Source organism: Neodiprion lecontei, chromosome 5, assembly GCF_021901455.1.
Source record: "Neodiprion lecontei isolate iyNeoLeco1 chromosome 5, iyNeoLeco1.1, whole genome shotgun sequence".
In the NCBI taxonomy this organism is placed as follows: Eukaryota; Metazoa; Arthropoda; class Insecta; order Hymenoptera; family Diprionidae; genus Neodiprion; species Neodiprion lecontei.
This window is the reverse complement of record NC_060264.1, coordinates 69,384-93,542: the sequence shown is the minus strand read 5'-3', so window position 1 is coordinate 93,542 and position 24,159 is coordinate 69,384. Positions and strand designations below refer to the sequence as shown.

The window sequence follows — 24,159 nt, the reverse complement described above, 5'->3', positions numbered from 1 at the left end:
TGAAATTCCGTATTAAAAGGTGTATATACGCTCAAAAGCGTATGACGTTAGGTACGTACTGTTTATTTGCTGCTACTACTACTACTACTACTACCACCGCTGCCTGATCATAACGGCCTGACTCGGATGACAGATTTAAGAAACTTTTGCCCAACAATAACGTTTCCAGACCTTTGCAAAGGACTGTGTTTGGAAAATACGGACAACTATGTTCATGGGGCCCTATGATCAGTCTTGAATTTTCTCCACCCGTTTTAAATGTCAAATTGTACATCAAGTTTGCGACTAGCTTAACAGCATTTTGGGAAATTAACAGAACAGGAATTTATATAAGGACTGGTGCACAGTATTTCATTGCTGTAAATACTATCGATATTTTTAATAAGCATGATAACTCATGCTTTGCCGAAGCGTCATACAGTCGACTTCATCAATTTTCAATGTATTAGCCTTAACGTTTATATCCTCTTCCAGCTGGATTTGTGTTCTCAATAAATACCGGAGTGAAGCTTGAGCCTGAAATATGTATCTAATTAACATAGGTAATTCAGGTAAATGGTGATCGAAATAATTATTCAGCATTCCTGAATAAAATAGTAAAATTCTTAATGATTGACGCATAATCTGTATCACCTCATTGAACATTCGTTGTAGCATAGAGACATTCCCACGCAAATCATAGACCTCTTCAACAAGACTCGTCTCCACCATATCTCGACACAACTCTAAGCCAGGTCTTTGGCAGCGATTACCCAATCGTGTATGAGCCAAAGCCATATATTTTTCTTTTTCCGCAATACTTTTTTCCAAACGTGTAATATTACGTGTCATTTCGTTAGCTTGGCGCATGATCTATGGGTTGATATTATCATGAGTAGGATGTATGATTGCGATTCAAAGTAGAAACTTATATGACAATTACACTACTCAAGAGTTAATCGTAAAACGGGATGCTTGAGAAATGAGGGTGACTTTGTACCTTGCGATAAGCGCTGCAACAAGCGCCAAGTGTATATGTGTATATTTGAAAGGGCAGCGAATGAGCATATAGTTTGTTTTCATGCTATGGTTGTGAAAATTGTATAAAGTTGAAAAGTCCAAGTGTGAGAAAATTTCTATCAGGAGTTATAGATGAAAGTATCTTCATATCCCAAACCTCAGAATGTTGTAACTCCAACTTCATTTTAACACTTTTAGTTTCGTCAATACGACTACGGAAAGCTTCATCCGTTGCCTGTTTTTGAACATTAAGATCGTCTATAATTTGTTTGAGTATTGTATCGATATAACAACGCAAGGGCCTTGCACTATTTATCTCTTTTGAGGCTTTGACAATATTGGTGTTGGTTTGCATTTCCCATTCGCTGAGTGTAATACTCCTAAGACAGGTGAAATATAGCTTTGCAATGCTTGAAGCATTACGAATAAATTTACGTGGTGAAAAAAAAAATTTGAAAATATGTTTCGAAGGTTTTGGACCATCGCTGCAAAATTTTGCAGTAATTGTCGATCGTCATACAACAAAGATACCTACGATGGATCGAGCCTTGCGTTTCCATGATAAAGAGCCAAATTCAAACTGGTGTCTGTAAGTGTGCGATTATGCCGATCGATACGTAGATTATTATCCTTGTCCTCAAGATCATGGTCCATGTAGTACAAAGTAGCCTTGAGCCTGCGAGTTTGTTCATGTGTTTGCTCAAGAGTTCGTACTAATAGGTCCTCCGCACCTCTGATCACTTCGCACTCTTTGCGCAACTCACGTTCGACATCATCTCGCGCAAGGTCAATACCTAGGCGATGTTCTCTAAAGAAAAAAACGTCTTTTTTTAAGTTTATATATCAACTATGCGCCTGTTTCCTATGTTGTTTTAAATAACTAAACATTCTGGTCTGTCTCTATGAAGGTATTTGGAGATATGTAAAAGTACCGACAATGGACTATTAACAATGGTAAATTCATCTGACGTCACACTCTGGTAGACCTAAGACTCAAACAGCACCATTATTACGATGCGCCTATACATATCTATATACTAACCGGACAATCAGGCATTTTTGACAAATAACAAGTGCATTGCATTTGACAGAAGAAAGGGCATCCATTAAACGTTCCTTGTATATACCAAGTGCATCAACTTCATGGAGAACTTCTTTTCGAACATTTAGAAGTTCCTTTTTTCGGAATTCAATATCCTTAACCTTCTCCTCCAGACGATAATCAACTTCCTCTTTGTTACTTCTAGCACTTTCCTCAGTCAATGTTCTAATGCGATCGCATTCAGCTAACAAGCGTTCGGCAAGCTGTTGCTGTGTTTCGGAACATCGGTATCTATGTCGGTTATTGACATACCATTCGTCTAGTGTAAAGCGCGACGGAGGTGGAGGTACAACAGTTGATACCGTGTCCACTTGCGCTCTTAATTTTGTTGTAGTCATCATAACCCGATATATAGACTGGCTGGTTGCTGTAAAGCAGGAATTGAATAATAGATTGTGAGTAGGTAAAAAATGACTCACTGACAAAATTGCCAATGTGAGACGGTCAATTCTGTTCAGATATAGTACGCTGTAGGCTAGCAAAAAACTTGATAACAGCTTTGATCAGTTTCATCCGTACCAAGGCGACGGATGCAGTATGTTGTTACCCAGGAAACATAAACAACTTTGACAGTAGGTTGTACAGGCCCGAGTAACCCTTTCGCTCGCGCGTTTTCTTTCGTAAGTCAGTGACGCTATATTTTTGCTCAGACTGTCCCACGCATGCGCAGTAGCTAGTAGAAAGCGACAGCACTTCACATCCGTGCCATCTCTCTCTCGGGAAAACTAACTGCTGTAGAAAGCAATTTAAACCATGGAGACTAGAGTAAAGGAGTCCGATCATCGTACATTTGATCCGGCATCGAAAACCCGTACAATAACACCCGTATTCATAGTCCTTCCATGAGGAACAAGGATTCCTTGTTCTTCATTTCACGTTTCATAGACCTTCCACGACAGAATAAGGAGCCTTATTGGCCTCCTTCTTTCAAGGCAGGTCTCGAGCTTCCTTGAGGAAACCTTCGGCACTGCGATTGGCTGTTTCGTTTCATGTAGCCAACGCTTGCGCTTGCGCTTGGCGTCTATGCACTTATGACCCGTATGACGCAGATCACAGCCAGTCTACAGGTCAACTTCTTTGGGTTTCACCCTCGTCAAACGACGCAGCTTGACAATAAGAGCCACGCGGTTTAAGTTAGATTTTAAATATAGCCGAGCGGCGCTTCGATCAGCAGTTTTACCACCATAAGCAATCACCAAGCATCATGTCTTCCTTCTGGAAGGGAGAGCCAAGTTGTGACTATGAAACGAGGACGCCTCTGAGATTCAAGGAAGCCTTCATCAAGGCGTCCTTTATCCTTGAGATAAGGAGGGACTATGAATACGGGTGTAAGGCTTGCACTGGCTGACGCTGAACGGCATTGATATCGCAAAGATCCAACGAGTGGTGGGGAGACTAGGGAGCTTATTACGGTTCTCAGGTAAGAGTACTCACTTTTCACATTCTTATCTCATGTCTGGTCTACACCACGGTCTCCCGTGATCCATCCCTCGATCACAACGCCGGCCTGGCAGCCACAACGTGAGATAAATAACCGGCCGTGAAATGATCCACCCCCACTACCTTCGTTGCCAGACCTGTATGTAAGACCGTGGTCTGCACGTACGCTTTAACCCTTCAGGACATGGGTGTTTTGACTGCCATTATTTACTCTGGCCATGAGAAAAAATCTCATGGCTTCTGCGCATGCGCTCAGTATATTTTAAATACAGCTTTCTTAAGAAAATATCATTTATTTATAATTTTCAATGTTTTTTAAGGTAAAATAATTGCTCAAATTTATTATTAAAGTAATATCAATTAAATATTCACAATGCAAAATAACTTAGATCTAAGTACTCATAAAATGTATTTGTCAGGGTTATATATAAAACAAAAATATTGACTTACGTTTATTTAACACCTTTTAATAATATTCATTTAATGAATATCAACAATTAAATTATAAATTTTACATTTTTAAAAGCAGATAACACAGCACAACATTGCAAAATTATTCTTTAGGTATATGTATCATGTAAACAAGTATGGCGGACGCATACTACGGAACGACCCGAACTAGGCCGAAAAGAAACGAAAGCTAAAATCTCTCACCCTTTAATACTCTGGCCATGAGAAAAAATCTCATGTTTTCCAAAAAATTATTTTTTTTCGCAATTTTGATTTAAAAAAAAACAGTTTTTAGTGAATGTGTATCTAGAAAACTAAATTATAGGAAGATACAAAAATTTTCAAGTAGTCTTTCCATTTGAATTTTAAAAGATATTTGAGATCTACGTTGAGCATGAGAGAAAATCTCATAACCCATGTCCTGAAGGGTTAAGTGGGGGATCTTAAAGTGCGCCTCCATTAAAGCTGATGTGTAGCTGAGTTTACATGAACTTTAAGCGCCTCCCACTTAAAGATTTTCTGAATTCCATTTGAAGCTCAATTTTCAGCGAGAAGCAGTGCCAACCGTACCGACATGACAGATATATTGAAATCTCGTGTGGTTTGAACCCGTTCTTTGTTCTTTGTGCTTTGTTCTTTTCTTCGGTCGGCATTTTGCCGTAACCAAGGTTGGTACATATTTATTACTTGAACAATTATTGATATGAAAATATAATCCATGTTGAAGTATCACCAGGGTTTGCAACAAACAAAATGCGTTTTGAATTACAGATGAGAGATATGTTGATTATAAGCTATTCAAAAAATGAATAACAAAAGATGGATAGGTGATTATTAATTAATGAATAAAATTACGGAGAACATTGCATTATATTGCTTCATATATTGTATTACTGAGGTTATAAACACTAACTGACAGTTCTTAAGTTCTACTCGTTACTCCGTTTACCAACTCGAAATAAATTTTTGTCCTTAAAGTACTGTGTGTAGCTGAGTACACACTTTATCCCAAACAGCTTGTACATACTGACTTTAAGACCCCCACTCAAATTGCATGTGTGGACCAGGCATCACCTTTTTATGCAATATCATATATGCTGAAGCAAACACCAGAATCATTGACCAATCAGAGCATTTTTCCCGCTGCTACATCTAGCTCTTTGCTGCACGTGAAAATGCAGCTTAACGTGCGCATGCGCGTCAAGTATTTAACGATCACAGCGACAGGGACTATTTAATTTGTGGACAGATTGTAAATCACCACCACCACCATCACCATCACTACCGCATTTGGTCTCCCCTCTAATTTCAATACGATCATAGCAAGTCTTGAAGAATGGTTGAAACAGTATTGCCGTCATTTTTTCCATTTCGTATGGTTAAACGAGGTTAAACCTTAATGCTTACATACCTGTACGGCACGGATTGGAAGAAAATCGAGTATTTCAGATGCGGACTGTAGAAGTGAGCTGGTAACTCAAAATACCAAAAGCTTGCCACGAATATTACAAGGTATAAGTAAACCCACGCGTATAATGTGCGATCAATAGTAAACCAGCGCACAATTTCAATGTCACTTATTTTCACAGAAAACCAGCAAAAATGTCCAAGCGGCCAGCTGACAGCGGAGATTCGGGTTCTCAGCCTCCTATAAAAAAAGTCCAATTTGAACCGATATTAATCGGACCAATATCCACCCTTGAAGAGATGGACATGAAGGTTCTTCAGTTTCAGAATAAGAAACTAGCTCAGGTATAATTTTCCTATTATTTTTCATCACTACGTTGATGCAACAACATAGGATCATGATCTTTGCCACTGTGGAACCAAAGGCTCATAACCCGCTGCTTAATGGCAAGATGGGGTGCCGATATGATGGCAAGCCTTCATTTTATTTGTACAGGAATACATATTTTCAATCACATACGATGGACTCTTAGAAAGACATCTTTTTTCTGAGCCATATTTCGTGAAGTCGGTTTGAAACCTATGATTCGGTCTGACTTGTGCCTACAAATTTTAATATGGCTGATTGTTTAATGTGTATTGACAACTGTGACTTTAATTCCTCATCTTCTTTGTGCAAGCGATGTACCATTTGGGATATGTTGTTAATAACTGAGTTTAACACCTTATTTAGAGGTTGGAACAGAGACATCGAATGGAAGCTGAACTGCGCCAGAGGATTGAACAGCTAGAAAAGAGGCAAACTCAAGATGATGCCGTACTGAATGTAGTTAATCGATATTGGAATCAACTTAATGAAGATATAAGAGTTCTTCTCCAAAGATTTGATGCAGAAACTGCTGACGAGTCTGAGAATAAAAGTATGTAATTAGATGTAGTTACTCAATTTATTCTACTTATATCTATATCTATTCGATTTATTTATACATAGTATTTATACATTTGTTATCTCCAAACAGACGAAAGCGAAGCAACAACCTCATTTCTAATGCAGCTTTCGTCCTGGGACAAAGAAGAACTTGACGATAAATTGGCTAATCGCGTTCAAGTTTCTAAGCGCGCTGTTTCCAAAGTTGTTCAGGCATTTGATCGGCTCTCTCAGCGCAATGAAAAAATTACATTAGCTCTTAAAGGCGAGTTTGAGGGAGGTAAGATGTTTTCCAAAATTATTTGTATACCATAACAATGTGCAAAGTTGGTTGTTATATTCTACAATTATTACTCAATTATTGATTTCTTTTGTGCACAGAGGAAGCCCCAAACATCGATGATGTCGTTAAGAAAGCCAATGCTGAAATTCAAGCAGAAAACCGAAATTTACAAGCTATCAATATACAGCTTCATGAAAAATATCATACCATTTCCCTCAAGGTATAACTTTTGATACTTCATTCAACTTCGCATCCTTCTTGACATATTCCCTTGAATCGATAGTTAATTAATTTGTTGACTAAAACTAAGGTTACTGCTTCAATTGGAAAAGAAATCAAGCAACGAAACAAAGGAGGACAGTGACTTGACTCCCTAGAATTTGATTTACAGGTTGGAATCTATATTACAAACGTTACTTGATTGCACAGATGTCCGAGCTGCAAGATACTATAACTGGAAAAGATACGTTAGCTGCAGAATTGAGAAATCAAGTAGACGATCTGCAATACGAATTGAATAAAGTGCGTTCTCGAAACGACAAGCTGGAACATCATCTCGGAGAGGCTATTGAAAAGTTGAAAGCCTTCCAGCAAATTCATGGTTCTGATGATAAGGGATCTAACAAACCAAGTACTATGGTTGCTTCTAGTGTTTCTCAGACCAAGGTGAACTTGATGCACTGCGAAGAAATTTGTTTGAGCAAGTTGTCTCTATTACACTTTCCTCTGATTTCTTGACATTAAATATTTGTACCATATCTCCGTGCAAATCAAACTTTTGTGTGGATTGTAGGTCGAAGATCTTCAAAGAGAATTGGAAGAAACTCGTGAACTGGCGAATAACAGGCTGCAGGAATTGGACAAACTACACCAACAACATCGAGATTCACTGAAAGAAGTTGAGAAATTAAAAATGGACGTAAGTAGTTTAATTTGAGGATTCATTTCTGTGATCATGCATCCGTTCTCTCTCCCCCTCCATCCCTCTCTCTCTCTCCCTCTTCCTCTCCCTCTCTCTCTCTCGGCCCTGTTCACACTCTACGCAGCTAACATTAATAGTGTAATCAAGAACTGTACTATAGTCAAATACGCGGATGACCTACGGGTCGTCAGGCATTGCTCCCGATCGAGTATTGAAAAATGCGCTATGCGCGACGTGTCTTCCCACACTGACTTCAAGAAATTGCTTCTTGAATATCTAGTCACTGTCTCAGCTTAGTTTAGTTTAGTTGAGTTTAATTTAGTTTAGTTCGATTTAGTGCTTTCGTTTTTTTCACTCCTCGTAATGTGCTCTTGCGATAGCATTAGTATTAGTATCACCGTTATTCTCATTATCGGAATTATGTTTCTTGCATGATACATTAAGTTATTTCTGAAATTGTTACTCTGAGATATGCTCTTTTATACTTCAGGACACCCACCGTGGTATAGTAAATCCTGTTCTTTGTCTTCTTCTCTCTATTTTCTCTCTGAAAATGTACTTCAGACGAATTTAGATGATTATTTCCATAATAAATCGATGGTTCTGTGAATGATAAAAATTTGAAATTTATCTATGACGTCTCAACTAAGAAAACAATTTTAGTAGAATATTGTAATCGAAATTATTTTTCCATTATAAGTTTTTGTATATCTTATAATCTGTCGTGTACAAAAATTGTTTTTTTCCCTTGTTGATAATCTCCAGATAGTTGGCCAATTCGATCCAAGAATCCAAAATAAATGACTAATTTCGACAATTCACTCATGAATTTACTTATTAATAATTTCACAGTCATAAATTACACACATCATTATAACCATAATTACAGATTCGTCAGCTGCCCGAGTCTGTCATTGTTGAAACAACCGAATACAAATGTCTTCAGTCTCAGTTCTCGGTTTTGTACAATGAGTCTATGCAGTTAAAGACACAGCTGGATGATGCTCGGCAGCAGCTTCAATCTAGCAAAAATGCTCATCTCCGACACATTGAAATGATGGAGGTATGAACATTGAAATTTGAGACAATATTATGATTGAATATGGCCGTTGGTATGATTGGTTTGGAAAATCCTGGAAAACTAAGTGTACATAAATACTGAAAAAACAATCATCTGACAATTCTTGGTACAGAGCGAAGAGCTGATGGCTCAAAAGAAACTGCGCGGAGAGTGTATTCAGTTGGAAGATGTTCTGGCCCAGCTGCGCAAGGAATACGAAATGCTTCGCATAGAATTCGAACAAAACCTGGCAGCCAACGAGCAGACCGGACCTATAAATAGAGAAATGCGACACCTTATAACTTCTCTCCAGAATCATAATCAACAATTGAAAGGGGAAGTGCATCGCTACAAGCGGAAATACAAAGAAGCATCTGCAGAAATACCGAGAGTAATTGTCGGGCCTCATTCCGTTAAAATAAAAATAATAAAACACACTTCTTTATCCAATGTAATTTACAGCTAAAAAAAGAAGTGGAGGAGGTGACAACTAGATTGGGTCAGCAAACTGCGTTAGAAAACAAGGAGGGCAGTAGCTCCGACTGCAGCGGAAAGGAAGAAGATACATCCGGCTCACTCCAAGGATCCACTCAGGTGCGCAGTGTTGTTAGTAAAACTTTGACACTGCTTTACACAGAGTCCCACGGTAGTTTTTCATTCTCAACCCCAACATGCATCAGGGTATTTAAGTTTCCTAATCTGCAGGTGTGGTGGGTAAGAAGGTCGAGTCAGAATTATGGTGCAAGTAAATCTGAGCCAGGGTTATTGAATCACAAGCACATTTCATCGTATTCTGGATACTCAATCTAATACTTCAAACGCGAATTTCATACTTTTAATGTATTCTCTATATGATATGGCACAGATCAAGGAAGAGAGTGGGATGGCAATCAAGAGAGAGACTGGAGCTGACGAAGACGTTGAGACTGTAGATGTCGCAGAGGGAGATGCTAGCAAAGGGACCCCGGATTCTCTTACTCTAGCTTCGCCAACTCTGAAAAAGGAGAAGGACACTAAAAGAGAAAAGGATGTGAAGAAAGAGACTGTGAAGACTGAGCACCGGGAGCCTGCGCATCGTACCAAGGAAACTAAGATCATGGAGTCAGAATTAGTCAGAGATCTCAAGGCTCAACTCAAGTATGTCTTATCAATCATATTTACACTTTTCTCCCTGATGCTTCAGCATTCAAAACATGGTATAAAAGAATTATACTTTGCTTTTGCGTTTCTGATCGATGCACTGCTGCGGTTGGTTAGTGGCTGGCCCGTTGGAGCCAAACTTATTTCTGATCCGCTAAAATTAGGGGGCTAAGATTCAACTTCAGTCAGGTGTACTCGGAACCACAGAAGCGAAGTATGATTTGTACATAATGTTGATCTGATTTACAATTTTCTGTTATCTATCATTCAGATCATTTCAATTTTCAACCCTTACAGAAAAGCTGTAAATGAAATGAAAGAAATGAAGCTTTTGTTGGATATGTACAAAGGGGTTGGCAAAGAACAACGAGACAAGGTACAACTGATGGCTGCTGAGCGGAAAATTCGGGGAGAAGTTGAAGAACTCCGCCAACAGATAAAGAAGATACAGGTATTGCTAGTTCAAGACTTTTGGAATCCATGACCATTTGGTTAATGATCGGGTCATTAAATTATAATAGTGCACGAATAATCAACAGGAAAGCAAACGTGAGGAACGTAAAAAACTAGCAGATGAAGATGCACAAATCAAAATAAAAAAATTAGAAGAGCAGGCCTACACTTTGCAAAGACAAGTAGCCTCGCAGAAACAGGTAGATCACACGTCCATGTATCCATTATTAACTTTATTTTGCATGCATTGCCACTAATCTGCATCTTTACTAAATCAGTCTCAAAATATCGCCAGCTAACATAATCTAATTATTCGTTATATTTGATCACTTGTCAGTTGGTTGTAAAAACAGTTCCAACATCTGCTTCAATTTAATCACTTAATAAAAAAACAAATCTCACACACACTACAAACACGAGACTCAACCTTGTTGCGTTGAATTTGGCAGTAATGTTTCCAACCTCTGACGTGGCTGAGACCGCATCCGACTGTTCTTTCATTGACATATAGTAGTTTAAATATGGCGCAGATAATGGCTATGCATGTTAGTGATGATATTTTTGGTACCGGGTATGTGCTGGGACGGAGGTGTAACGCTGAACAGAATTGCGTCTGGCTGCAGGAGGAGGAGGCCCTTCTCAACGAAATGGAGGTTACTGGCCAAGCGTTTGAGGACATGCAAGAGCAAAATTCAAGACTCATACAGCAACTGAGGGAGAAAGACGACGCGAATTTCAAATTGATGACGGAACGAATAAAAAGCAATCAGCTCCACAAGCTGGCCAGGGAGGAAAAGGACGTTCTTAAGGAACAGGTCATCACTTTGACTACGCAAGTAGAGGCTGCTAACGTAGTTGTAAGGAAACTGGAGGAGAAAGAACGATTGCTACAAAATTCCTTGGCCACAGTAGAAAAAGAACTGGCTCTCAGGCAGCAGGCAATGGAAATGCATAAAAGAAAAGCCATTGAGAGTGCCCAGTCAGCAGCTGATTTGAAACTTCATCTTGGTAAGTTTTGTTATCGTATCTCGGCGGTTTGTCCTCAATTGAATAATGCTTCTCAATTTCTCTCTTACAATTACTTTTCAAGTTGACCATTGATGTGGTGTAGTCGAACCTTTGTTCAGTTGATTTCTTTGTTACTTCTGTCCATATTTGTACGTTTATAGGAGAACACGTATATATGTGCATAAACCTTGGGAAAATTTTTTTTGTTTTTAATTTTACAGAAAAATATCATTCGCAAATGAAGGAAGCACAACAAGTTGTCGCAGAAAAAACAAGTTCCTTAGAAGCGGAGGCTTATAAAACAAAAAGATTGCAGGTATTGTTCTGAATTGGCTCTCTTCTGAAACTGAAATTATCTGTCGTATTAACTGCAATTCGTTTTCAACAGCAAGTGAGTTAAAACGTGGTTCCAATTTCGTCTACTTTTCTCTAACTATTATTTTTCCTCAGGAGGAAATAGCACAATTGAGAAGAAAAGTGGAACGTATGAAAAAGATCGAATTGGCGGAAACGTTGGATGAGGTTATGGCTGAAGAATTGCGCGAATACAAAGAGACTTTGACTTGTCCATCGTGTAAAGTAAAGCGTAAGGATGCAGTCCTCACCAAATGCTTCCATGTTTTTTGTTGGGACTGTTTGCGTACTCGTTATGAAACACGTCAACGTAAATGTCCAAAGTGCAATTGTGCATTTGGTGCCAATGACTATCACAGACTTTATCTGTCAACATAAAAAAAAAAAAAAAAAAAAAAAAAAAACGACAGCAAAATTATCCATGTAAAATTTTTCACATTCTAATTGATGAGACGCTTAAAATGGCATCTTATTGCAGCAGATCATACTTTTTTTCCTCCAATTTCTCTTACACGTAATCATAATGTTATTTATTTCAACAGATTCTCACCTATTCAAAGCATTTCCACCCATAATATTGATTGACATCGTTACTTATTACTTCTCTCTATTGATATGAAGAACAATTTTATTTACTTGATACGAAATTTATATGCACATACCTTAAGCCGCGTCATTGTCGTGTGATATTCATTTATAAAGAAAACAGAAACACAAAAAAAAAAAAAAATAAAAATAAATAAAAATAAAAAACGATAAACCAATACCGGTACTTCCTTAAAGTGTCAGTATGAATTTACACCTGCTCTCCACAGTTTAACAAATTGAAAATCAGTGCATGACAAATGCATTTTGATTCAAGACGTTAATGTTGGAACCTTCCAACTATTGCATATTCAAGCAATCAATAATGAGAGAATAATCGAATATCGTGATATAGATGCCACGACTACACTCAGTGTCTGCAGATTCCACTGTTATCGTGTACAGAATGTGATTAGTAATCAAGATTAAGTGAAGTTCGCAGCATAACGAATAAGTCGATAATTAATTTCCTATTGCCTACCATTCAATAAACTGCGAACGTACACTTTCCATTCTCATTCCAAATGTTGATTGTGCATCCAGAATTCCCTCTTTATATCTAGATTATTTTGTATTTTGCACTAAATGTATAGAAGAATAAGAAACAATAAAAATGCTTGAGAACCTGCACTTTGCTAAACAGAAATACATGTCGCATTTACAATTTTTTCATTACAGGAACAAACCTGTGTTTGATTATTCCATCTGAACGTCATCGACAGGGTACGAAGTTGCAGTTAGAAGGTATGGATCGTAGGTCCATTTTGGGAATACCCTTTTGTAAAGATTCATCAGAATTGTATCTTGAGATTTCAATTGTCCGTTGAATACGCATTTCATATGTCCGTGAGTGCCTGTTATTGAACAAAAACACCAAATTAAGAGAAAAGAAAAAGAAAAAAAGGAAAAAAAAAGCAGGAGTCAAACCTAGGGGTTCTTTGATGTGCCCGCGACGACCGTGTTTTGTATGTAGCTGAACGGGCCTAAACCAATTGATGTCGTCCCTATTGAAAAACATGAATCGCACAACTGCAGATCGTTTGTGAACTTTGAATGGATAACCGCTCAAGACGACTCGTTTGACGATTATTCGATCTGGATTGGCGGAAAGTACGCTGCCTGTTGCTACCAATTTCTGAAATATATAAATTCACTGTAAAGGCATCTCAATTTTCCGATTTCAATTTCGGAATATGCATTTTCAGAATAATTAATTTTTCCATTTGAACTACTCAAGTAGTCTAAATATATTACCAAACTGCCGTCGTTCTGCTGCAGGTAACACATTACAGGGCAGGGTGAAAATGTGATAGGAGCGTACATACTTGCCACAACTGTACTATTGGGCTGGAAATATCGCTCGTACTGTAATATGATACAAGTTTTTGAAAATCAATTCCTACCAGTTTGATAATTTTTACTATCTCTATTCTCTACAATACAATATTTTGCCTATTCTCTTACCTTATGTTTGTTTCCACTAGTATGCTGACTGAAAATTGGAGAAGTGGTGAATCTACGAAAGCCGCATTGGAAAACTAATTTCTCCTTGGATTTAATAGCGTTAACGTCATCAGCCGTGCGTTTCAGGACAACGTTTAATACGGACATCTTGTGCTCGTGCGGTAGTAGACCAAAAATTATAAGCGGTTGTTCTTCCACCATGTTGTAAGCTTTATAGAGATCCTCGCTCAACCCTGTCACATGGACTGTAATGTACCAGCCTGGCTGGAAGAATTATTGGACTCAGAATCTCTATTCATACTTAGTATTATCGGCGAGAGCTCCGACTAGTGAAAAGTAGCTGACGGACGAAAGACCTTAGGATGTGCCCAGGTACAGGGTAACCGAAAAATTCTTCATAGGCAAGAGCAAGGTATTTTAGTTTTCAATTCATACCAAAATTTAGACTTATAGTGGCTATTGTATGTAATGCATTTCGCGTGTAGAGCAACAGGTTGAAGTCGTAAAAATGACTGTTGATCAATCTTACCATTGCTCCCACACGGTCTACACTTTCCTTCATTATACGTTTACGGGTACGATCAAAGTTTTCAAACTGATATATTCTGGCATAATCTGCAGGCAGATTTTCCTTAGGATCCCAAAGACTGGTTCGAAATGATTCGAGACCTCGATATTTTTGAAAGTACTCTTTTGCAGGTATATCTTGGGGTGTATCCCTCTCGTCAGGAAACTGTGCATCCATTCTCGCTTCTAAAAAAATGTAACTGTTCAATGTTGGCTATCACCCTACTACTTTCCAACAAATATTATCCACCTTTGATCTTCATAATACTACGCTGTTCTTCCTGCATGTCCATATCTTGGTCGTACCGTTGCTCGTCAGGTGCAACATCTGTAACAGTCATTGTTTCGTAATCCTCAGCTTCTTCTTCACTGTCTTCAGATAACTGAGCTGAATCGTCTGCATCAACTGCCATTTCATCATTGTCCTCGTATTCCGAGTCTGATATTTCGTCCGCTTCCTCTGTCGAATTTCAAATTGCATACAATATGCTCAGGACCTCTATGAAACTGCGAATACATTCAACTTTGCACTAAATTTCCTGTAACAACAAACCTTCATCAATGTCAGGTATCCAAGCTGCTTGATAAACGGAAGTTCCTTTCGGGACTCGCTTTACTATTTTTTTCCTCATCTTTTCGGCTTCTGCATCTGCCAATTCTTCGTTCGTTGGCCAAGTCTGTTCAGCATCCAGCGGGTCCGGTATATTCTCACTTTGCAAAGATTCCTGCAATTAAGTGCCGCTTGTTACTCAACTTCAGTATTGTTAGTAAACATCAATTCAAGATTCCGGAAATAAGAGGCATAATGTTTTTCCCTTTGTTGCTCTATCAATACAGCTCTCGAATATAGCACGCCATATCTACCTGTAAATTTGGATCTACTCGTTCTAAAACTCTTGAAATGCAGTCTTTTTTCATCTTCACATCATTGGTCAGAGGTATACCCTTGATCCCGCGTGTTTCCAATGGATAAGGATCTTCTGGTGCCTCGATTTTCGACATTTGGAACTCTCCTAACCCAGGTATATGTACTAAACCATTTACCGACAGTGGCATTCCGCGTAGGTAGCCTGCCACTTCCAAGGTACCATAATTGTTAAAAGCGTCCTATTGAACAGTAATGGAATAACTTTAATTTTGCCTCGGGAGGTCCTAAGAAGCTATAATCATACCATGTTTTATCAACAGCAACGTATTTTTGTCAGTGCCATGATAACTAAGATTTGGAAAGAAAGCCATATTTTCGTAGAATCACTATCCACTTTAAATTGTATCTAAAGAATCCATTGATTATTTCCTACAGTCTGCGAATTCCCATAACATAAGTGAATGTTATTAAATGAAATGATTGATTTATTTAAAGCTGTTGCTCCTCCGGCTGTCACTAGAATATTTTTAATACACAGATATGGGAAAAAAATTATATCATTTTCAGCATGTGTGGAACGAAGAGACACCTATTGCAGTTAGAGCATGCTGTCAAATCTCGTGAGAAATATTGTTAAAAAAATAAGCGAGTATAGTGAACTGATGTAATAGTCGACCAGTTGTTCAAAATTGCAGTAGTACAAACTATTATCCCACAAATATGTTGACTTCACATGTGTGTTACATTTTCCGATGACGAATGTCCATATTTAGTATATAATTTCAACAATAACTAAGGCATTTTCAAGACCTTTGCATATAAGTAATAATGTACATGTTCCTCGATTTTATTGTATTTGCAACACTGTATAAGTAGATATCGGTAGTTGTACTGATTCTCCAAATTTTCATAACACTCTCTCTCCAAACTTGAAAGTTGTGAAGTTGATTGAATATCATATGTAAATTGGTAAAAAAAATTATGTGAAAGATGACTCTGAAACTGGGCGTCGGAACAAGTCACCAGAAATCACGTACAATAAAGGCCAAACGCAGCCCACTGCCGTTCGATTCTGAGTTAGCGAGTGCTGGATCATTTGAGTAATATGAATGTAATGTTGCTTCTACTAAATTTGGTGCTGAGTTTTGACACCCATTGGTTGAATCATAAGGTAACTCTCTACAAAAATATATATTTCAATCTTGCCTAAAATTGACTGAAAAGTATTCATAACATTATTACACAGCCAATAAAGTTGGGCATCAGTTTTTTTTATGCTTTATTTTAGTTCACAAAAATGACGATTAAAGGCCGAAACAGATGATAAGCGGCATCAATTATTCGGAACACAACTTCAAGTTGATTCTAAAACAGTTCGAAATATACTAGTCCATTTAAAAAAATCAAATTGACCTTCATCTGACCTTGGTGGGACCACTTACGGAAAAACTAACACTCTCATCTTCTTTCCCCTTGAACCATACAAATTTTCGCTGAAAAATTTTACACTCACACTTTTGGTTTTCGAGATCATTGACTGGATTGATTAAAATGAGACACCCTGGAAAAGGGGATATTACATTCATAATACCAAGACAATCCAGCATACACTAGCCTAGGATGAAACGCTAGTGGGCGCGTCCGGTTCATACTCTTAGTATTTACTGGTGGATAGCTCCAATGGCCAGTTACAGCTTCAATGTAGAAAGTTGTTATTAACGTTATTCAATTGAGAGGCCAGAACTGAATTTAATACTCGTAACTAATAAACGTCCGTACATGTTACAAATGATACATACGCTGTTGTTATTGGATTTGAAAACAACGTGTTCGGCAAATAGATGGGATCGATTGTCCCGGTAAGATACAGTTTTCTGCTTTTGTGATCCCACACGCCTTAGAACATTTAAAGCATCCACTTTCTTGTCCAGTGGCATAACTTTTTCATTGGGCAGCCATTTGAAAATTGATTTTTGCACTTGTTGCTTGACGTCTTGTCTTTTCTGTTAAAGCGAGAAATAGATAACGATTAGGAGCACCGATATATGGCAAGGTTTCCCATTTGACATGCCAAAAATCAACTACCTTCGGATGGAGAGTTTCCAAATCCACAATCGTCACTACCGTAGTAGGCAGACCCTGTGCTATAGATGCTGCAAGGATTTCCTCACCCCAATCATCTATAGCTTTCCATGCCTGATCACTTTGCTGCGACTTTGGAAGGGTGGGAACAACGAACAATATTGTATCGGCAACTTTCGCTGTGTCCAGGGTAGCAAAAGTATTACCCAGAGGAGGAACGATAAAAGAAAACCGTTGTTTATATCTCGGTACGCTGTGGAATGGAACAAGAATTTGATATCCAATTTTCATCAAAGTTTTGTGGAAAATCTAAATTATGGTGTCAGGAAATTCACTAGTGGTTCACAGGATAAGAATTGTTGGCGACAAAATTAAATCCAGCTGCACCTAACGTGAGTTGCCCCCGACGGGCTTTTGGTAACGATCGCATCCTGGTCTGCACCGGCTATTAAAGACAAAGTTGACTGTACATCAACATCCTCATTCAGAGGGATCACTGTTACAAGTAAGGGTGGTTTCAAATATCCTCCTAGGTTACGTTTTTGCGCAAAAGCCTGATCACGTTTTTTCTGACGAATTTGGTGAGCCTGATTCTTGCGTTCTTCTTTTCGCAACTCTCTTCGCACTCGTTTAGACAATGCTTTGACCTCGACTTTACCTGAAATTGTTGGTGAATGAACATAAGCGCATGTATGTGCTAGCTACTGTATACGACATGTACATATTTAATTGTAATTACTCAATTTGCCGAATCGACGTACCTTTAACCTCACTTTCAATACTCCCTTTGCTGCGATGTCTGCCAGTTTTATGTACCTTATTAGACTGTTTAAATGCACCGGATCGATGCCTCTCTTGTTTGTTTATTCCCATTTTACGTTATCTTTGCAATGTAATTACATTCGATCAATATTTTTATCTAGAAAATCAGGAAAACTCCGAACTTTTCCGCACAACGTTTTCTGCTCCCAGCTGATCCTCAGTCAGGCCTCAGTCAACGCGGTCAACGCCGTGGCTTACAAAATGGCTTCATTGTCAGAGAGGAGTCTGAGAGAGCAAGGGTTACTGTCATCACGTGAAGACCAAACTCCGTAACGCTCGTAAGATCGTAGGGGCTAGAAGTTATAATTTTGTTCGAGTGTAGCTGCTTACACAACAAAATCTAGTGTTTAACTTGACTACAATCGATTGGCCTGGTGTGCGTTATTGGGCCTGATTTCGTTATGTCCTTCTTTGATTATCATCAAAACGATAAACTCTCGATCTGATATTCAAATGTTGGTCGAATTTTTAAACAGTGATTAATTGCGAGGAGCTAACTCTGTGACACTTTTGTACGTGGTATAATCGAAGATGTCAGATTTGAAATTGAAATGTCGAAAGTGAGTGCATGTATGATTATATGCATGTATGTAACCGTTAACACATGAGGCATGCCTGTACAGCAGGTCGCAGTTTTGTTGCGATTATAGATAGCTTTCATGCGTGCATGCATAAATTCGTGGTGGATTCTTTTATGCCTCTACGAATCGTGTACAACGAATTACGAACGACAATATCGATCTAAGGTTGCTCGCTTTACTCGTGAGCACGTGATTCATCCCGACAAATAATAATATTCACCCTTATGTACTTATATTACGTTCAGTCCAATTCAGTTTGTTTCAAGGTGTCGCGGGCATAATAATTATCGATTGTTATTTGAGAAAGCAATAAATCAATACTGCCGTTTACCGTGTATAAACATAACCATGCCATTTCGTTATTGCCGAGAATATACGACAACCGCTCGTTTCGTTTACTTTGTTTATAGCTTGTCAAATTTCCTACAACAAATGTGCATAGCTGAAAATGTTTCAAAATCAAATTACACATATGCATCCTAAATGATTACAGTTTAGTCGTTCGTCCAGTTTTGCTGCTTCTGCTTATTCCCTCCATTGTCGCCGTTTCATTCATGTTCAGACGAACAATAATACCGTATTGCGAGGATCAAGCATTTCATATGCTTGGAATCATTCGTTACTATCTCACAAGTATAATTGCCTTGTATTGTTTAGCCCTGATGTGAATATGGTCGAGAGATTCGGTGACCATGGCGGGTACTTTGACTTGGTGGTTCGTCCGATATTGCAGCAAGGTCACGAGGGTGAACTGTGCAGTTGGTTGAAAGAGATGAGCTTGATACGGACAGTCTCCAATTGTCCCCATTCAACCTGCAAGAGGCGAACGATGATATGGAACCCTGCGAGGATAATAGACAAATATAACTGGGGTTGTCCGGAATGCAATAAAAAATTGTCAATAAGAGAGGGATCTTTTTTCCTCGCTATAAAATGTGACTTAAAATTATGTCTTCAAACGATATTGGGATGGTGTCAAGTTGTCCCCGAAACAGTCGCTGCCAATTATCTCAGTTGGTTTCGTTTTACTATCGGATATGTCTATCGTGATACTTATTTTTAATATCCACTTTCATTTTATATAAATTCTCCCTTATGCACCACAGATCTTAAGGTACATGTGGTCAAACGCATTTACGAGAGATGCACACAAGTCGCAAACGCATACGTAGACAATCACCCGGAGGAATGGAGTTTGGGGGGGAGGGACCGTGTCCTAGTTGTCGATGAATTTCCTGGAGGATATATGGGTGCTGAGAATCCTATCGACGTGACCGTTCACAAAAAACGTAACAACAATTCGCAAACGATACTTTGCATAGCCGAAGCCAGTGCGATTCCACCTCGTATGTGGTTTCACATGATAAAAGCTGTTCCAGAGGTAAAAACTACAATGCGTTGAACATTTAATTAACATCGGCCCTCACCAAGGCACTGAGACCAATATCTTGACAATACCGTAGCTTGTATGTTCGCCATGCTACCTCCAATTTACCTTTGAAAACTTTGAAAATCTAACTTTGTTACCGCAATGTATTTTTGATTCTTGATAATCCAAGGTATATCAATAATATGCTGCAATCTACTCCTCTACCACCCCGCGACCTAATTGTTGCAACTTCCCATAGGTACCAATTCCAAACGCTGGTAAATGCGGCATGGTAGAAGAAGCGCTCAAGGAAGTCGTTCGACATGCAGCGCCTGGGAGTTTTATTGTGGCAAATAGCAGAGCCAGGTGTTGCAGTTATGAATCATTGCAGGAGCTAAAACAGTTCAAGGTCATAAGCGTTGAGAACCTACAAAAATTTGATGCTCCTGGCACAAATAATCTCCTCCATAATCTCGGTAAGAGTGATGTTGTAACTGGATGTTATGTTGTTATGAAAATACTAAAATTGTTCCATATCTGATTAAAGAAACCATATGGCAGACTGGTGTAGAAGTTTGCGAAGATGTCCAAGAAGCTACACAATCCATGGGACAGCATATTCTATCCACACATTTGTGGAGACAAAGGTTTGGCACGACATCTTCGACCGCCTTCCAATATATGCTACATCACATTGCCGAGTGTTATCGATTCATTTAGTTGCATATGTTTAAGCTATTTTTACTGGCTGATAATTTTGACGTGCAATGGTACGCTGCTGCATTTGGAAAATCAAGCCAAGATTTTATTATGACTGACGGGTCTGTGTTAATGTTTGAACGTCCACATTAGCTGATGGTATTTGAAAACATTGAAAACGACGATGAAATATTTATTACACGATGGTAGTATGGATTGTTACAAATCGAGCAAACCGCGATCTTCATCGTTTATTTCATATTTCACAATAGATTGTCACTAGCGTCTAGCTCTGGACTACCATCAGGCTCTAACACTCTTTTCAATTACTGAATTAATCGATAATTTCACTCACCGTATTGACCATATTTGAAATTATCGATTTTGAAGATCAGTGTTAAGTATTGATATTTTTCCTCGATTACCGAGTTGTAGTGACTTTTTTTGTATCGGTTGTTGGTTATAATCAATTTGCCACTGCTCAGTAGTCATATATACTTATAAGAGGGCGTAGCTTCATTTGGGTTCGGAGGAATAATTACTACCAACACCCGATACACCCGACAGGGTATGTCCACAGAAGTCTTTTTGGCTTCTACAGGGAAAGAAAGAGGATCATTAATCGTCATTATACGTCTGCAGCTGTCGTAAAATCTCCATTAGAAAAACCCACATTCCCACAAGGGACAAAGAAAACTGCAGGAAACCTTGCCCAGGTGTAGCTGGACCGAGTTCAAACCTCTAATCGCTGATTCGGCACCTGAACGACATGACCTCTCTTCAAATTTTTGCGAGCTGCCGCTCAGATCTTCAGTCAGGCTGGAGATTCGAACTCTAGTCCTCCTGCTCCGCAGTCTCGTACGCTACGCGCCTCACTACTACGGTTGGAGTTCCAAAATGTAAAAAATAATAGTCCAACCCAATTTCAACCCCCTACATCAATGGAAATCCATAAACAACCAAACCAGGATTTTCACTATTCGATACGGAAAATATATACTGTCTGTGGAAACAAATTTTTTTTCGCCGCAAAATTCTAACTGTATTAAAGAGTATGAGCAATTTGCGACAAAAAATATTGTTCTCCTCATGATTTTGGTGAACAAAATAAATGTTCAGTCCCAAATTGTTTATATTTTTCAAAAAAAAATCCGAACTTTGCAAGTAGAAGCATTTTTTTATCCAACAATGAGAGTCATCCCTGAATGGAGAAAATACGAGCTTAGCAGCACACAACCTCCCATTGATGTAAGGAGTTACAATTTTAGACACAATGTTTTAGAATGATTTGGAATATGTTTGATGGACGTTACGATGAAAATTTCCCTGAACCAAAATTAAGGATGACCCATACACTTATATTATAAACACAATGAGTATATTGATTAGTGTTAAAATTATATATTTTATAAAAGATTTTTACAAAGTATTTTAGTATTGAAAGTTGCAATGTTTTACGAGAATATTGCGAAATGGAAGTCTTCCAAATCTTTTGATACATTTGCACAATGTGAGACTAACGCAAGTGCCTTTTATATTAATAAGAGTTATCCTGATAATAATAATAGTAATATTAATAAGGATGATAATAATAGTTGGTAATGGTGATGATGATGTTGATGGTGGCCAGAAATTTTGAAAAAAATTATGTCACGACCAGTCATAATGCCTAAAATTGTTGTAACGAGTTTGAATGGAACAGCTCGCGTATTAATTCGCAATAATATTGGAAATTATCAGTTAATTTAGTCTGATTACCGTGAATTTTTGTTTAAGGATACATTCTACATTGATTATACGTGGCCTGTGTTTTAAAAAGCAGCCATCGTAATATCGATACGAGAATACCAGCTAGGCAAATCACAAATCTATCAATACTCTGAAAAATTGATTCATTTATATCGTCCAGACATATCTAGCAAAATTATGCGTATCTATCGGAAAATCAGTTACTTGTAGATTTTGTTAACAAGGTGAACTTTCGATTGTAGGTAGATTATTGATACTAATCAATTGGACAGGCCATGTACGATATGTATACCAATTTGAGTTCATTACGTGATTTTACGGATTGTATAGTGAATTTTACTTTTCAGCAATACAAAAGAAAATAAGTCACCCGATTGATTGTTTAGATTTCGAAAACTGAGGAATAAAAACCATGTACTGGAGAATGATATGGTTTGAATTCCTTGACTATAGGCGTGTTCTTCTAATTCTGTGATCACTGATCAAATTAATCATTCTTTTCCTATACGGCATTGGAGAGTGAAATGAATAAACATTCTCAGTATCGCGCCACATCGATTATTGTAATTCCAAAACTGAAAGGACAGTCAAATGCAGGTTCGTTCTTGAGGTAAAATGAGATCAAAGGTGTCGAAGACATGTTTCGACAGAGACGACTTTACCGAACAACAGCAGACTGAACCAACTTTTCGTCGCATCCATACGGGACGTAAAAAGAATACGCCTCTGATCGGAATTAAAGAAATTTATAATTAAGCATTCTAATGATATGCCGCATATGAAAGTGCATCACTTAGATTTGTGATTAGGTTTATAAATGTCTACAAAACACAGACCCTACCTTTCCAGAATGATTAACAAAGAAAATAGTTGTACAGATTGTTTGATGATTTTTTGTGTAAGCAGAATATCCCGATGATATATCATTGTCTGGCGTACTCATTTATAATTATTTTACGCAATATTTAAAATTCACAACCCTCTAGTCTTGAAACTTGTTGCCAATCACTTGTACGATTCAAAATTGCGCTATTTTCGTTAATAATTATTAGACACATCAGAGATTGGGATATTCACCTTATGTATTTCACTGTAAGGTTACTAGTATTTTATTGTTATTCACCTTGTAGTGGAAAACATTGAGTTTATTGCGAGACACATTACCAGCACACGAATGGAATTCAACTTTGTAATTTCTCACGATGCTGAGCCTACATAGTGACCACTCGAAAAGAACCTCATCTTTGGTGCTGTCTTATCTATTATGGTAGATACCATAAAAATCACAATAAGTTGAAGATTTTTATCAGCAATATTAACCGCTCACCCTGTGGTACACATGGGGAAATTATATTCAGTTATTACCAAGCACGCAGACACATTATATGAATATAAAGGATCTGACTTTTCTGTCTTAAAAAATTGGTATAGCTTGATTGTTCGAAAACTCCACGTCCGCCTCACCCATAGGTACATGAATGTCTATTTATACTGTGGCTGGTCTATTCAAACCCATCCTTCCAAGCCACGAGATCACCACCCGTGCCAATGTATAAACAAACCACTTTAGATTGGCAGCATTTGTCGGTACGCTCGGTTCAAGTAAGAATTGTACATGTGTTAACACACGCGGTGATCGCATGGCTTGGAAGAATCTGTTGCAAGAGACATTCACGGTATTCGTATAGACAGGTGACAATCTATGTCTGTGATATACCGATAGTGCGTGTGCGGTATGAGGTTCAGGAATTTTTCACAATCACCTCTGAAAGAATTCAATTTGTATCTGATTATGCCTAGATTTTCGGATCCATTTGAAAATAAAAG

General features: G+C 38.2%; 4 protein-coding genes across 15 annotated transcripts; 2 read left to right on the top strand and 2 right to left on the bottom strand.

The window, feature by feature from the left end:
- Positions 1–349: 349 nt before the first annotated feature.
- Positions 350–13,984, bottom strand: LOC107220714 (tektin-1). 3 transcript variants are annotated; one of them, XM_046741021.1, is made up of 6 exons: positions 13,980–13,984; positions 2,042–2,468; positions 1,535–1,807; positions 1,157–1,379; positions 634–852; positions 350–516 (listed from the first exon to the last, which is right to left on the bottom strand). In XM_046741021.1, the coding sequence occupies exons 2-6, from the start codon at positions 2,440–2,442 to the stop codon at positions 379–381; spliced, it is 1,254 nt and encodes a 417-aa protein (XP_046596977.1). In that variant the 5' UTR covers positions 2,443–2,468; positions 13,980–13,984; the 3' UTR covers positions 350–378. The 3 variants fall into 3 exon arrangements, with proteins under 3 accessions (XP_046596977.1, XP_046596976.1, XP_015514892.2); XM_046741020.1 differs by lacking the exon at positions 13,980–13,984 and adding an exon at positions 3,536–3,693; XM_015659406.2 differs by lacking the exon at positions 13,980–13,984 and adding an exon at positions 2,621–2,752.
- On the top strand, positions 3,310–12,345 carry LOC107220728 (E3 ubiquitin-protein ligase Bre1). Of its 6 annotated transcripts, none has more exons than XM_046741001.1 (17): positions 3,310–3,521; positions 5,148–5,503; positions 5,581–5,743; positions 6,132–6,318; positions 6,418–6,606; positions 6,708–6,829; positions 7,039–7,275; positions 7,403–7,528; positions 8,421–8,594; positions 8,725–8,982; positions 9,054–9,197; positions 9,457–9,728; positions 10,029–10,182; positions 10,253–10,384; positions 10,808–11,192; positions 11,414–11,508; positions 11,643–12,345. In XM_046741001.1, the coding sequence occupies exons 3-17, from the start codon at positions 5,594–5,596 to the stop codon at positions 11,922–11,924; spliced, it is 2,907 nt and encodes a 968-aa protein (XP_046596957.1). In that variant the 5' UTR covers positions 3,310–3,521; positions 5,148–5,503; positions 5,581–5,593; the 3' UTR covers positions 11,925–12,345. The 6 variants fall into 6 exon arrangements, with proteins under 6 accessions (XP_046596957.1, XP_046596956.1, XP_015514917.1 ...); XM_046741000.1 differs by having other exon boundaries at positions 3,311–3,521; positions 10,790–11,192; XM_015659431.2 differs by having other exon boundaries at positions 3,312–3,521; positions 10,271–10,384.
- Positions 8,349–18,014, bottom strand: LOC107220729 (pre-rRNA-processing protein TSR1 homolog). 3 transcript variants are annotated; one of them, XM_015659433.2, is made up of 13 exons: positions 17,874–18,014; positions 17,500–17,770; positions 17,116–17,365; positions 16,830–17,033; positions 15,027–15,269; positions 14,716–14,887; positions 14,413–14,622; positions 14,125–14,348; positions 13,596–13,859; positions 13,386–13,496; positions 13,059–13,266; positions 12,818–12,985; positions 8,349–8,863 (listed from the first exon to the last, which is right to left on the bottom strand). In XM_015659433.2, the coding sequence occupies exons 1-12, from the start codon at positions 17,983–17,985 to the stop codon at positions 12,828–12,830; spliced, it is 2,427 nt and encodes an 808-aa protein (XP_015514919.1). In that variant the 5' UTR covers positions 17,986–18,014; the 3' UTR covers positions 8,349–8,863; positions 12,818–12,827. The 3 variants fall into 3 exon arrangements, with proteins under 3 accessions (XP_015514919.1, XP_046596962.1, XP_015514918.1); XM_046741006.1 differs by lacking the exon at positions 8,349–8,863 and adding an exon at positions 12,049–12,712; XM_015659432.2 differs by lacking the exon at positions 8,349–8,863 and having other exon boundaries at positions 12,049–12,985.
- Positions 18,015–18,089: 75 nt separating this feature from the next.
- LOC107220730 lies at positions 18,090–22,212 on the top strand. Of its 3 annotated transcripts, none has more exons than XM_015659435.2 (5): positions 18,090–18,212; positions 19,173–19,528; positions 19,622–19,896; positions 20,144–20,360; positions 20,432–22,212. In XM_015659435.2, exons 2-5 carry the CDS (start codon positions 19,186–19,188, stop codon positions 20,602–20,604), a joined length of 1,008 nt encoding a protein of 335 aa, XP_015514921.1. In that variant the 5' UTR covers positions 18,090–18,212; positions 19,173–19,185; the 3' UTR covers positions 20,605–22,212. The 3 variants fall into 3 exon arrangements, with proteins under 3 accessions (XP_015514921.1, XP_015514920.1, XP_015514922.1); XM_015659434.2 differs by having other exon boundaries at positions 18,130–18,494; XM_015659436.2 differs by lacking the exon at positions 18,090–18,212 and adding an exon at positions 18,535–18,680.
- The last annotated feature ends 1,947 nt before the right edge of the window (positions 22,213–24,159 follow it).

Coding starts and splice junctions, on each gene's coding strand:
- LOC107220714 (XM_046741021.1), bottom strand. CDS start 2,442: ATGATGACTACAACAAAATTAAGAGCGCAAGTGGACACGGTATCAACT. Junction 853..1,156: donor TGGAGTTACAACATTCTGAG/GTTTGGGATATG, acceptor ATCAACCCATAG/ATCATGCGCCAAGCTAACGA. Junction 517..633: donor TACAACGAATGTTCAATGAG/GTGATACAGATT, acceptor TACATATTTCAG/GCTCAAGCTTCACTCCGGTA.
- LOC107220728 (XM_046741000.1), top strand. CDS start 5,594: ATGTCCAAGCGGCCAGCTGACAGCGGAGATTCGGGTTCTCAGCCTCCT. Junction 6,319..6,417: donor TGACGAGTCTGAGAATAAAA/GTATGTAATTAG, acceptor ATCTCCAAACAG/ACGAAAGCGAAGCAACAACC. Junction 10,385..10,789: donor AAGTAGCCTCGCAGAAACAG/GTAGATCACACG, acceptor AACGCTGAACAG/AATTGCGTCTGGCTGCAGGA.
- LOC107220729 (XM_015659433.2), bottom strand. CDS start 17,985: ATGGGAATAAACAAACAAGAGAGGCATCGATCCGGTGCATTTAAACAG. Junction 15,270..16,829: donor TCAAATCCAATAACAACAGC/GTATGTATCATT, acceptor ACTGTTCAATAG/GACGCTTTTAACAATTATGG. Junction 12,986..13,058: donor GCACATCAAAGAACCCCTAG/GTTTGACTCCTG, acceptor GTTCAATAACAG/GCACTCACGGACATATGAAA.
- LOC107220730 (XM_015659434.2), top strand. CDS start 18,466: ATGTCAGATTTGAAATTGAAATGTCGAAA. Junction 18,495..19,172: donor TTGAAATTGAAATGTCGAAA/GTGAGTGCATGT, acceptor TGTATTGTTTAG/CCCTGATGTGAATATGGTCG. Junction 19,897..20,143: donor TGATAAAAGCTGTTCCAGAG/GTAAAAACTACA, acceptor AACTTCCCATAG/GTACCAATTCCAAACGCTGG.